The sequence below is a fragment of the Tachyglossus aculeatus genome, chromosome 15 (genome assembly GCF_015852505.1).
Source record: "Tachyglossus aculeatus isolate mTacAcu1 chromosome 15, mTacAcu1.pri, whole genome shotgun sequence".
NCBI lineage: Eukaryota > Metazoa > Chordata > Mammalia > Monotremata > Tachyglossidae > Tachyglossus > Tachyglossus aculeatus.
The window spans coordinates 285048-298789 of NC_052080.1; the positions used below are offsets into that span (position 1 = coordinate 285048).

At 45.8% G+C, this 13742-nt stretch overlaps 1 protein-coding gene across 1 annotated transcript in view; it reads right to left on the bottom strand.

The window, feature by feature from the left end:
- DMD (dystrophin) overlaps positions 1 to 13742 on the bottom strand; it is a 553630-nt gene that overhangs the window by 259184 nt on the left and 280704 nt on the right. The window contains exon 42 of the mRNA XM_038757068.1: positions 9475 to 9622. Within this exon, the coding sequence (XP_038612996.1) occupies positions 9475 to 9622 (148 nt within the window). The remainder of the gene's footprint in view (positions 1 to 9474; positions 9623 to 13742) is intronic.

Sequence of the window (13742 nt, forward strand, 5' to 3'; positions counted from 1 at the left end):
TCATAATAATAATGGCATTTATTAAGCGCTTACTATGTGCAAAGCACTGTTCTAAGCGCTGGGGAGGATACAAAGTAATTAGGTTGTCCCACGTGGGGCTCACAGACTTAATCCCCATTTTACAGATGAGTGAACTGAGGCACAGAGAAGTCAAGTCACTTGCCCAAAGTCACACAGCGGACAAGTGGCGGAGCTTAGCGCTTCATATCTGCTTAGCGCTTAGTCCAGTGCTCTGCGCACAGTAAGCGCTCAATAAATACGATTGATTGATCTGACAGACGATCCCTCTCCCAAAGGAGTATCTCCTCTAAGCGGCCTTCCATTCATTTATTCAACCGTATTTACTGAGCGCTCACTGTGCGCCGAGCACTTCCCCGACCAAGCTCTCATTGCTTCTACTCCCGCTCCCTAATGTGTTGCCCTTACACTTGCATTTGGACTCTTTATTCACCCCTCCTACAGCCCCACACTTACATACTTATCCGTAATTGTTTCCTCCTCTAGACTGCAAGCTCCTTGTGGGCAGGGAACAGGTCTACCAACTTTGTAGGCTGCACTTTCCCAACCACTTAGTACAGTTTTCTGCCCGTGAGCCCGTTTTTGGGTAGGAACCGTCTCTATATGTTGCCGACTTGTACTTCCCAAGCGCTTAGTACAGTGCTCGGCCCACAGTAAGCGCTCAATAAATACGATTGAAAGAATGAATGAAAGTAATTATGCAGTAAATATGATCGACTGATCAGTCAATGGACAAGCTACGACTATTACACGTGAAACGGATTCGCCAAATTAGCAAGTGAACAGTGGATGATGACGTCTAATTAGTGCAGGGCACGGTGGTGCTTTTAGTGACTTTAATGGCTTTCTCATGGTGGGCGAGTCTCCCAACTCTGTTATGATGTAGTCTCCCAAGCACTTAGCACAGTACTCTGCACATAGGAAGTGCTCAATACCTAAGATCGATTGATGGCGTGATTTCCTTCCTTGTCATGCCCGGTAATAATAATAATAATGATAATAATAATAATAATGGCATTTATTGAGTGCTTACTATGTGCAAAGCACTATTCTAAGCTCTGGGGAGGTTACAAGGTGATCAGGCTGTCCCACGTGGGGCTCACCTTCTAAATCCCCATTTTACAGATGAGGCCACTGAGGCACAGAGAGGTTAAGTGACTTGCCCGAAGTCGCGCTTACTATGTGCAAAGCACTATTCTAAGCGCTGGGGAGGTTACAAGGTGATCAGGTTGTCCCACGTGGGGCTCACCTTCTAAATCCCCATTTTACAGATGAGGCCACTGAGGCACAGAGAAGTGAAGTGACTTGCCCAAAGTCACACAGCTGACAATCGGCAGAGCCGGGATTCGAACCCATGGCCTCTGACTCCAAAGCCCGTTAGAACTCACTAGTTTCAGGATCAGTGGCTCTCTTTGATGCCATCCGACAGTGTGAGCAATTAGCAAAATCACCTGAACCCAACACTTCCAGACTTCGATTCGTCTTAAGCAGTCCTTGAATATTCCGGCAAATAATAGCTTGGGCTTTCACCTCGGTAATTGTGCCTTTTAATTACTTGCCGGTTCTGTTTCTTCTCCTCAGGAACACGACTGCGCATAATTGAAAGCTGGAGAGCATCTGCTCCTGGACGCTTTCCTCTGTGCGCTAGAAAGTTTCAATTGACTTTCGTAAACAAGCACATTTTCGTTGCTCCTCTGGGGCTTTATACAAAACAGATCTTTAATTCAGCGATAGCATATTGTGATTAAATACCCCCGCGAGGTTCATCATTCTGAATCTGTAACAGAAACCGAACTTGGATCCATTTACTGCTCCTCAGAGAACACTTTGACAGTACCGTACTCGATTACAAATAGGCCACGTCTCTACCGTATGGAAGGCACTGCCAGGTTTTTCAGAGCGTGAATTCTCCTTTGCTTCTCCCCAAGCCTAAAAGCAAAGAAGTCTGTGCCACGTGGGGCTTGCTAAGGCTCAGGGCTGGGGTCCGGAGGAGACCCCCTCACTGATGGAGCCCTCAAAATACATCAGGACAAATATCTTCCCCAAGGCTTCTCGCTCTTAGAGTAGTTATTTTGGGAAGGGAGAGAAACTCTAGATGTTCCTTATCCCAGATATTTGTTAATGTTCGTTCTAAGAGGGAAACGGCACGGCCTAGTGGAAAGAGCACGGGCTGAGAGTCAGTGACCCTGAGTTCAAATCCAGCTCTACCACCGGCTTGCTGTATGACCTTGGGTAAGTCACTTAACTTCTCTGTGCCTCAGTTCCCTCACCTGTAAAATGGGGATTAAATATTTGTTCTCCCTCGCTCTTAAACCGTGAACCCCATATGAGACAGGGACTGTTATCTGTCCTGATTATCTTCTTTCTACCCCAAGACTAAGCACGGTACTTGGCACATAGTACGAATTGAACAAAAATCCTTATCGTCATCATCATATCCCTTGACTGTTCTCCCTGCGGCGTGAAAGTTGAGAAGCAAGTGGTAGGTCTTTAAGGGGTCTAGAAAACTTTCATGAGATAATAAGCTAATACTAATCTATTATCCTTATAGACTCTTTGGATTGACGCACGCTCTATTATGCCGTTGGGTCAGGGTGGGGTTCAAATTCTGCTGGCAAATCCACTCTAAGAACTTTGGTGGTGACGAGTTTACGCCTCACTCATCTTGAGAAATCTTCAGGACCTGATCCTTTCACAGAGCCCGCTGTCTATTTGACATCCGTTTTGTGGATTCAGAGCCTCCGATTGACCGTAAGCTCCTGGTTGGCAGAAAGCAAGGGCTTCTAACTCTCCTAAGAGCTATATACAGGGTGTTGCACACAGAGAGCCCTCAATTCATCCCGCTGATTGATTCATTGGGCACAGGAGGGGAAAAAGGAGGGGAAAGATCTTTCCTTTTACTTAATCCTCTCTGCGTCCTCTCGCCTACCTTATCTATCTCGCCCACGTCCTGCTTCTGGCATGCAACGCCCTCCTTCTTCATATCCAACAGTGATTCTCCCTCCCTTCAAAGCCTTACTGAAAGCCCACCTCCTCCAAGAGGCCTTCCCCGACTAAGCCCTCTTTTCCTGTTCTAATCCCTTCTGCGTCACCCCGACTTGCTCCCTTTATTCCTCCCTCCTCCCAGCCCCACGGCACTCATGTATATATCCATAACTTGTTTATATTAATACTTCTCTCCCCCTCTAGACTGTAAGCTCATTGTGGGTGGGGAATGTTTCTGTTTTCTGGTTATACTGCAATCCCCCAAACACTCAGTCCTCTCAGGGTCGCACCTAGGGAAGCAGCGTGGCTCAGTGGAAAGAACCCGGGCTTTGAAGTCAGAGGTCATGGGTTCTAATCCTGGCTCTGCCACTTATCAGCTGTGTGACTTTGGGCAAGTCACTTCACTTCTCTGGGCCTCAGTTACCTCATCAGTAAAATGGGGATGAAGACTGTGAGCCCCCCGTGGGACAACCTGATCACCTTGTAACCTCCTCAGTGGTTAGAGCAGTGCTTTGCACATAGTAAGCACTTAATAAATGCCATCATCATTATTTCCTGTATATATGTTTGTACATATTTATTACTCTATTTATTTATTTTACTTGTACATATCTATTTTATTTATTTTATTTTGTTAATACGTTTGGTTTTGTTCTCTGTCTCCCCCTTCTAGACTGTGAGCCCACTGTTGGGTAGGGACTGTCTCTATATGTTGCCAACTTGTACTTCCCAAGCACTTAGTATAGTGCTCTGCACACAGTAAGTGCTCAATAAATATGATTGATGGATTGATTGACTGATTGGAGAGTTTCCAGTACTTTACCTGTCTCAGCTACGGGAGGGAGAGTCCAGCAGAGGCCGATCCACTCCATTCCTAGCTTGGGCCGTGGCTATGGGGTGGAAGGCGACCTGCTACAAGTCAGAACCCACCCCAACCCTGGGTAGCAGCGGCACGGGAGAGTCGAGGGCGAAGACTCGAGTTTACTACATAGAAGAAAGTAATGGTAAATCAATTCTGAATTTTTACCAAGAAAACTCTATGGATACTCTACCAGAACGCTTGCGGATGGAGAGTGGGGAGTTCTGAGAGAGATCATCATCATCATCATCAATTGTATTTATTGAGCGCTTACTATGTACAGAGTACTGTACTAAGCACTTGGGAAGTACAAATTGGCAACATTGAGAGACAGTCCCTACCCAACAGTGGGCTCACAGTCTAAAAGGGGAAGACAGAGAACAGAACCAAACATACTAACAAAATAAAATAAATGTGTCCGTGGTGTCGCTATGGGTCGGGAAATGACTCAACCGTATAAGACGACCACTTAGTACAGTGCTCTGCATGCGGTAAGAGCTCACTAAAAATGACTAACTGATCGACTGCATTCAGGGTGCCTCGAACGCGAAAAATGACTGAATGCCGAGACTCCAGCCTGACACAACCACCCTGATTAGCTAAAGAGGGAATTCGTACGGTGATGATGACACCTCTGTAAGATCGCTGTGAGATCTGAAATGAACCTACAGCAGTAATTTGATGATTCTGCTGCTGGAGAAAGTCCACTTCGGGCCTGATTCATTCATTCAATCATATTTATTGAGCGCTTACTGTGTGCACAGCACTGTACTAAGCGCTTGGGAAGTACAAGTTGGACAACATATATAGTCCCTACCCAAAAGCCGGCTCAAAGTCTAGAAGGGGGAGACAGACAACAAAACAAAACATGTAGACAGGTGTCAAATTTGTCAGAACAAATTGAATTCAAGCTATATGCAAATCATTAAATAGAATAGTAAATATGTACAAGTAAAATAGAGTAATGAATCTGTACAAATATATATACAAGTGCTTTGGGGAGGGGAAGGAGGTAGGGCGGGGGGGAATAGGGAATACCTGTTCTCTCTCCCCACCTAGACTGGAAGCCACATGTGGGCAAGAGACTGTCTGATCTGATTATCTTGTATCTAAGTCAGTGTTTAGCCCTTAGTAACCAAGCGCATTGGGAGTTATTCAATCGTATTTATTGAGCGCTTACTGTGTGCAGAGAATCCAGACAGGGTTTTTGTTGAGGGCCAAAGATGCCACAGCTGATGCAGAAAGTCCCACCTACCGTCCAGTGAAGTCACGCCTTCTGCTAGAAAGCCACGTCCACAGGCCAGATTACTTCTGCGGCCTCCAAAAGACGAACTCGTAACATCCTTATAAAGCGTGTTTACGATAATACAGCAATCGCTTCAATAATACCATTGGAAATGATATAATCGGGTCTCATTTTAAACCCAGGACAAATAGAACTGGAGATCATCTAGCCCCATAAGAATATTAGCCTTGATACATGAAAGTATTTTAATACAAATTTCAGAACACGGAGGTTCACAGTAACTTGAGATAGAGAATTCTGGGTCCTCTCTGCGCGGCTTCAGTATTTGATGGTGATTCAGGCAGAGTTTTTGAAATCACTTTTCCCTATCTACACTCCCTATAAAACTCATTCAGTTCTCAAATTCTGTCTCAAACTCAGGTTCTGAAATAAGGCTGAACCAACTTCTCCTTGGCCTTCCGCTTTCCCAGATTTTTTTCCACTTCCTTATCCGATCAGCTGGCAGGTCTCGGGGGCTTTCCCTCCCATCTCTTTGGCGGGCCCGGTATTAGTGCCCCTGTCCAAGACCCGGGCTGGATGAGGATGGTGGGCTGAACTAGTGTACCCTTTTTGGGTTTGCATCTCACAAACAAAATCCAAAAAACCCTATGGATTTCCAGAGACTGGAGTTAAGTTCTGGGTTTTGACGAGCACCGCGCGTGCTGAAACCAAGTGCTCCGTAAAACCCCCTTCGGCCCTCAGTCTCGTTCGGCTTCCATTTTGGCTTAAAGACGATCAGTTAGCTCTCTCCCCACTATTCCCTAAATTCACACACTTTATTCATCTCCAGCCAACCCACTGTGCCTCGTCCTCAACTCTCTCACCACTGACTTCTTGCTCACCTTTTCCTTCTGCTGGAACTCTCTCCCCCTTTCCATGCGGCAGACCACTTCTCTCCCCATCTTCACAGCCTTTCTGAAATCACAGCTCCTCCTAATAAATCAGAGATCCCCTGAGAAGGATACATATCCAGAAACAGCGATGCCTTAGGAAAGAGCACAGGGAGTCGGAGGACCCGAGTTCTAATCCTGGCTCTGCCACTTCCTTGCTGTGTGGCCTAAAACAAGCTATTTAACTTCACCGTGCCTCAATTACCCCATATGCAGAATGGGGATTCAGTATCTGCTTTCTTTCCTAGGTAGACTGTGAAGCCCACGTGGGACCTGATGAGCTTGTATTTTGAACGCTTAATTCAGTGCTTGTAACATAGTACGTGCTTAATGAAAACCAATATTTTATTACTAATAATTAACATCAATATATTACTATTCAGACTACTAATAAATCTCTCATCTCCCCACTTCTGCACTTTCTCATTACCCAAACATCTGAACGCGCACATCTCTCCCTTGAATTGTCCTCATTTACAAGTCTCTCCACACTTTTACTTCTTTCTGTCGGGAATATATTTAATGTTATTCTCCCCTACAAGCTCGTTAGGTCCCTGAGGGCAAAGGTCATGTCTACCAACTCTACTGAAACCCCCCTTCCCCCCTGCCAAGACTTAATATAAAGCAGAAAAATTCAATAAATACTATTAAGGACTGATTGCTTCACCTTAAAAAGATTAAAGTGGCTCCACTTTTTTTCCTTTTTCTTCCTCTGTAATTTGATTTGATTCAATATAAAGCTATATAACGTTTTCCTGGAAGAGCCTTTTCCAGCAAAGCCGCATGCCTTCTCATTTCCCAAAAGTGATCTCTTCGCTGCATCCCAGGATAATATGTTCCTGGTTGCATGTCATTTCTTCATTACATGGCGATTAGAACCAACTAATCGTTACTAAAACCTGAACGACGGGCACGCTGAGTGGCCGTCGCTGAGTTTCGGAGGCTGAGGAGAGCACCGGCGCTCGACCTCGCTTAGCCTGGGGCCCTGGCTCTCTGCTTTCAATTCGACGGCTGATAAAGTCTCCGATCCTTCTGTATTCCCGACTCATACGTTCATTCGATCGCATTTACGGAGGGCTTACTGTGTGCAGGGCACTGCACTGAATACTTGGGAGAGTACAATTTAACAAAAAAAAGACACATTCCCCGCCCAAGACAAGAGCGGGACCAAGATCCCCCCACTGAGATGGCGCTCAAACTAACTCCCTCATCCCATGGAATCACCCGGCTTCGATGGTGTAAATTCACCTAGGAAAGGGTTGGTTTATTTGTTGATTTCTTTTTTCCCCACCAAGACTCGTTTGCTAACACTCCATCTCTTGCAAGAGCTGCAGTAAATCGTGACCAGGAATCGCCGGCACTGTTTCTGATCCATTTTAATTGAATTTTACCCACCAGTCCAATGAAAGTTTCCTTTCCTCTGCCTTCTCGTCTCCTCTCTTGAGAGATCCTAACTTCCCACTGCTTTGAAACAGAGAACAACAGGGCAATAATGTAGGCTCCTGATGGAAACCACAACGGTAAGGGAGTTTGCCATGGTTTCTCTACCACTACCCATGAATAATTCGCTAGCTTCCCTGGCCTATAACCACTGGTGCAGAAAATCCGCCTGAAGCCTGAAACCGGCAGACATTTAAAGATATCGCCCATGGATAAACTTTAAAGTATCAGCGGGCGGGAGCTGACCGTCAAATTGTTCACTACCTGTTGGACATTTTTATGTGCTAATAATAATCACAATAATAATATTCATCATGCACTTACAATGCACTCAAGGCTGGGATAGGTAGAATAGTTAGATTGGACTCAGACCCTGTCCCACAATCAATCAATCAATCATATTTATTGAGCACTTACTGTGTGCAGAGCACTGTACTAAGCGCTTGGGAAGTACAAGTTGGCAACATATAGAGACAGTCCCCACCCAACAGTGGGCTCACAGTCTAAAAGGGGGAGACAGAGAACAAAACCAGACATACTACCAAAATCAAATAAATAGAATAGATATGTACAAGTAAAATAACCAAGATGTATGTAGAGGCAGGTGTTATTATTCTTCTTTTACAGTGAGGAAACCGAGGCCCAGACGGAGAGTGACATAACGATAATAATTAATGATAATAATAATAATGTTGATAATTGTTAAGCAATTACTATGTTCTAAGCACTGTTCTAAGTGCTGGGGTAGACATGAGATCATCTAGGAGCCAACATTGTTAAGTAAGAGGAGGGACAAGTATTGAATCCCCATTTTGCAGATGGGGGAACTGAGGTACAGAGAGTTCATTCATTCATTCATTCATTCGTATTTACTGAGGGCTGACTGTTGTGCAAAGCACTGTACTAAGTGCTTGGAATGTACAATTCAGCGTGGCTCAGTGGAAATAATAATAATAATAGCATTTATTAAGCGCTTACTATGTGCAAAGCACTGTTCTAAGCACTAGGGAGGTTACAAGGTGATCAGGTTGTCCCACGGGGGGCTCACAGTCTTCATCTCCATTTTCCAGATGAGGTCACTGAGGCCCAGAGAAGTGAAGTGACTTGCACAAAGTCACACAGCTGACAAGTGGCAGAGTCGGTATTTGAACCTGTGACTTCTGACTCCAGAGCCCGGGCTCTTTCATCATCAATCATCAATCGTATTTATTGAGCGCTTACTGTGTGCAGAGCACTGTACTAAGCGCTTGGGAAGTACAAGTTGGCAACATCTAGAGACAGTCCCTACCCAACAGTGGGCTCACAGTCTAAAAGGGGAAGACGGAGAACAAAACCAAACATACTAACAAAATAAAATAAATAGAATAGATATGTACAAGTAAAATAAAATAGAGTAATAAATATGTACAAACATATATACATATATACAGGTAATCTCAGAGCGAGCAAGATATGTCTGTAAGCTTTAGTGACCTAAAGTGCAATGAGTCGCTGGCTAAGATCCATGAGTTCTATCTTCCACCATAATCCACAGTTTACACCTGGAAAATCCACCAGGAAAAACCACCAGACGCTCCACATCGTCCGATATTAGGAGGCAATTTGCCAATGCGATTTTTTTCTTTTAAGAATTACAACGTTACCTCAAATTGGACTTTAGTTGATCGTGAGAGCATTTACTGCCACGTCAGATGGTCTCAAGTGACCCTGCTATTTTGAAGCATACACAACACCACCGAAGAGCGGAAAATGAAGGCCTCAGAACACGTTCCAACCAGGAGCAGCAACACACCTATTCACGAACGGCTGATACACCGTTGCTGAAAACATACCCAGACACACCAGCCAACTCAGGAATCTCCTTCGTCCCCAAAAGCCGAATTCAAAATCCAAAGGCCAAAGAAAGTTTTACGAGACTAGTGCCGGGAGGAAATCCGCACGTCCGCCGTTTTGAAGCTCAGAATGGGAATTAGAAAACCGGAGCCCACCGTTCTTACCTTCAGGTACCACTTGTACTTGGCCCGGTCTATATTCTCCCGCGCCTGAGTTGTGGCTAGAAACCGCTCGGCCTCCGCCAGCCACTGGTTGAAGATTTTCAGCTCGTAGTGGAAATGGCGCCACTTTTCCACACACCTGTCGAACCGCCTGGGGGGGAGAAGAGGCCAGGAACAGCTCTTAGGTCACGGGGACAAACAGGATGACAGAAACGACGATATCACGGATCGCCCCCCCCCCCCCCCCCCCCACAAATTACCGCAGGATGGACGCCAGGAACCCCGCGGCCCATTGGCCTGGGCCTCTCTGGGGAGGAGGAGTACAAAATGTCTGTCTCCCCTTCTAATCAATCAATCGTATTTATTGAGCACTTACTGCGTGCAGAGCACTGGACTAAGCGCTTGGGAAGTACAAGTTGGCAACGTATAGACCCAACAGTGGGCTCACAGTCTAAACTAGTTCTAGTCTGTAAGCTCAACGTGGGCAGGGAATGTGTCTGCTTAATCACCGGCCCCAGAACCCTACGGGACTACGGTCAGTCAATCGTATTTATTGAGCACGTACGGCATGCGGAGCACGGTACTAAGCGCTTGGGAGGGGACGCTACAATGGACACATTCCCCGCCCACAGCGAGCTTAGAGTCTAGAGGGAGAGAGTAACATTAAGGGAAATCAATAAAATAAATGTTCCCTGCCCACAGTGAGCTTACAGTCTAGAGGGGGAGACTGACATTAAGGGAAATAAAATTACCGATATGTACATAAGTGCTGTGGGGTTGTGGAGATGATAATAATAACCATAATAATAATGGCATTTGTTAAGCACATACTACGTGCAAAGCCCTGTTCTAAGCGCTGGGGGATACAAGGTGATTGGGTTGTCACGTGGGGCTCACAGTCTTAACCATCTTAACCCCCATTTTACAGATGAGGGAACTGAGGCAGAGAGAAGTGAAGGGCGTGGCTCAGTGGAAAGAGCCCAGGCTTTGGAGTCAGAGGTCAGGGGTTCAAATCCCAGCTCCGCCACTTGTCAGCAGTGTCACTTTGGGCAAGTCACTTCACTTCTCTGGGCCTCAGTTCCTTCATCTGGAAAATGGGGATTAAGTCTGTTAGGCCCACATGGGACAACCTGATTACCTTGTATCTACCCCAGCGCTTAGAACAGTGCTTTGCACATAGCAAGTGCTTAATAAATGCCATCATTATTATTATTATTATTAAGTGACTTGCCCAAAGTCGCACGGCTGACAGTTGGCGGAGCCGGGATTTGAACCCATGACCTCTGACTCCCAAGCCCGGGCTCTTTCCACTGAGCCAAGCAGCGCAGAAGGGAGAGGGAGAAGAGGAAAGGAGCGCTTAGTCAGGGAAGGCTTCAATAAGGCTTTGGAGGTGGGAACACTCGTCGTCTGTCGGACAGGAAGAGGGAGGGAATTCCAGGCCACAGGCAGGACGAGGGCGAGACGTCGGTCATGAAATAGGTGACGTCGAGGTACAGTGAGAAGATTGGCACTAGAAGAGTGTACTGCGGGGGCTGGGTTGTAATAATAATAATAATAATAATAATAATAATAATAATAATAATAATAATAATAATAATAATGATAGCATTTGTTAAGCACTATGTGCAAAGCACTGTTCTAAGCACTGGGGTGATACATTGGGATCAAGTTGTCCCACGTGGGGCTCACAGTCTTAATCCTCATTTTACGGATGAGGTAACTCAGGCTCAGAGAAGTGAAGTGACTTGCCCAAGGTCACACAGCAGACATGTGGCAGAGCCGGGATTTGAACCCATGACCTCGAACTCCAAAGCCTGGGCTCTTTCCACCGAGCCACGCTGCTTCTCTACTAGAGAAGCAGTAATAGAGGAGTGAGGTGAGGAAGGAGAGGGCAGGGGGATTGCCAGCGCTGAGGACCAACGCTGATACTCCTCCCAGGGAATGCACTGAGAGCGCTCCAGGATGACCGCGACGTTCCCAGAGTTAAAGTGAGCATGCGAACTTGGAAATGGGGCGAGAGGGGATGATTGATGGACGGGAAAAGGATGGATGGGAATTCCCGTTTCTAAACTTTCCCAGAACCTCCCAGTGTCCAGGCCCCTACTGGCTCGGGTAGGATGCGTGGCCAGCTGGATTCTGACAACGGCAACCCCAAGTTCAAGAAGTTCATGCTGCTCTCTAAACTCAATCAATCAATCAATCATATTTATTGAGCGCTTACTGCATGCAGAGCACTGTACTAAGCACTTGGGAAGTACAAGTTGGCCACATATAGAGACGGCCCCTACCCAACAGTGGGCTCTCAGTCTAGAAGGGGGAATTATTAAGGAATAATAATAGGGGGAATTTATTAAGTGCGTACTATCAATCAATCAATCGCATTTATTGAGCGCTTACTGTGTGCAGAGCACTGTACTAAGTGCTTGGGAAGTACAAGTTGGCAACATATAGAGACAGTCCCTACCCAACAGTGGGCTCACAGTCTAAAAGGAGAAGATGATAATTTGTGCAAAGCACTGTTCTAAGCGCTGGGGAGGTTACAAGGTGATCAGGTTGGCCCACGGGGGGCTCACAGGCTTCATCCCCATTTTCCAGATGAGGTAACTGAGGCCCAGAGAAGTGAAGTGACTTGCCCAAAGTCACACAGCTGACAATTGGAGGAGCCGGGATTTGAACCCATGACCTCGGACTCCAAAGCCCGGGCTCTTTCCACCGAGCCACGCTGCTTAGTGTAGTTGCTCGCTCAAACATTCTGCACAAAGCAAGGGCCCAGCTGAAAGCTCTTCCAGAGTAAGCATTCGGTAGGATGGTCCTGAAACCGGAGACACTCAGTACAGTACTCCGAATTCCCAACACACATCCCATACGGTGCACGTTAGGAGGCATCCATTACAGTGCTCAGCCCAGAACAGCGCTGGTGGCCTCGCTGTATTTTGGGGGTCTGTCTCCCCCTTCTAGACTGTGAGCCCGCTGTTGGGTAGGGACCGTCTCTATATGTTGCCAACTTGGACTTCCCAAGCGCTTAGTACAGTGCTCTGCACACAGTAAGCGCTCAATAAATACGATTGAATGAATGGGGGAGCTCAGCTGGCCTACTGAGGAGCCACAGAGAGAGTACACAGCTTTAAGGCGGCTCGATTACACCCTGATAAACCTGGCCCAAACAATTAGGTTAATAATAATAATAATAATGCCGGCATTTATTAAGCGCTTACTATGTGCAAAGCACTGTTCTAAGCGCTAGCCTCAAAATTACAAGATGATTATAACAAAGTCTTCATAGAGGAAATGTAAGGCACGAGGAGTACTGGGATCTATTTAACGGCTGTAAGCCACCGAAATCCCAAGCTTTGTTCACCACCGCAGGCTGATTCTCGATTTTTTTTGTACCCGACACAAAAGCCACCTAATCACTTTTTAGACGGTTTCTGCCCACGAGTGATTGTGGCATGGACAATGAAAGCAATTAAGATCCTAGGAAGTGAACAAAGAGGATATCGATATGAACTAATCCCAACCCTGAGATTCCCACCAACTCAGTGCATACACATTCAAAAGGATTATGGCCGAGTTTAGCCAAGCCAGGAGCGTTCGTTCTATAGGGTGGAGACAATATCCTAAAAGAGCACATCCCTTTTTCATTCATTCATTCATTCAATCGTATTTATTGAGTGCTTACTGTGTGCAGAGCACTGTACTAAGCGCTTGGGAAGTCCATCTAGAGACGGCCCCTACCCAACAGTGGGCTCACAGTCTTGAAGGGGGAGACAGACAACAAAACCAAACATATTAACAGAATAAAATAGACTAAATATGTACAAGTAAAATAAATAGAGTAAAAAATACGCACAAACATATATACATATATATACATATATCAAGACACCATGATGAGGAAATCTCATCTGAAGAAGAAAACGTTGCTTCTCGACTTGCCTGGAAATATTGTCTTCCCTGCGTTATAAAATGTTTATAGTTGTCGACCGATTTCAAACAAGGTTACAAACCTCTCAGTGTCATACCTGTATAGTATATTTTGCTTTGAATCCCTTTGCTATTTTAATAACAATACTACTACTAATAATAATAATAATGGCATTTATTAAGCGCTTACTACGGGCAAGGCACTGTTCTAAGCGCTGGAACGATAATAATAATAATAATAATGGCATTTATTAAGCGCTTACTACATGCAAGGCACTGTTCTAAGCGCTGGAGAGGTTACAAGGTGATCAGGTTGTCCCACGGGGGGCTCCCAGCTTTCATCCCCA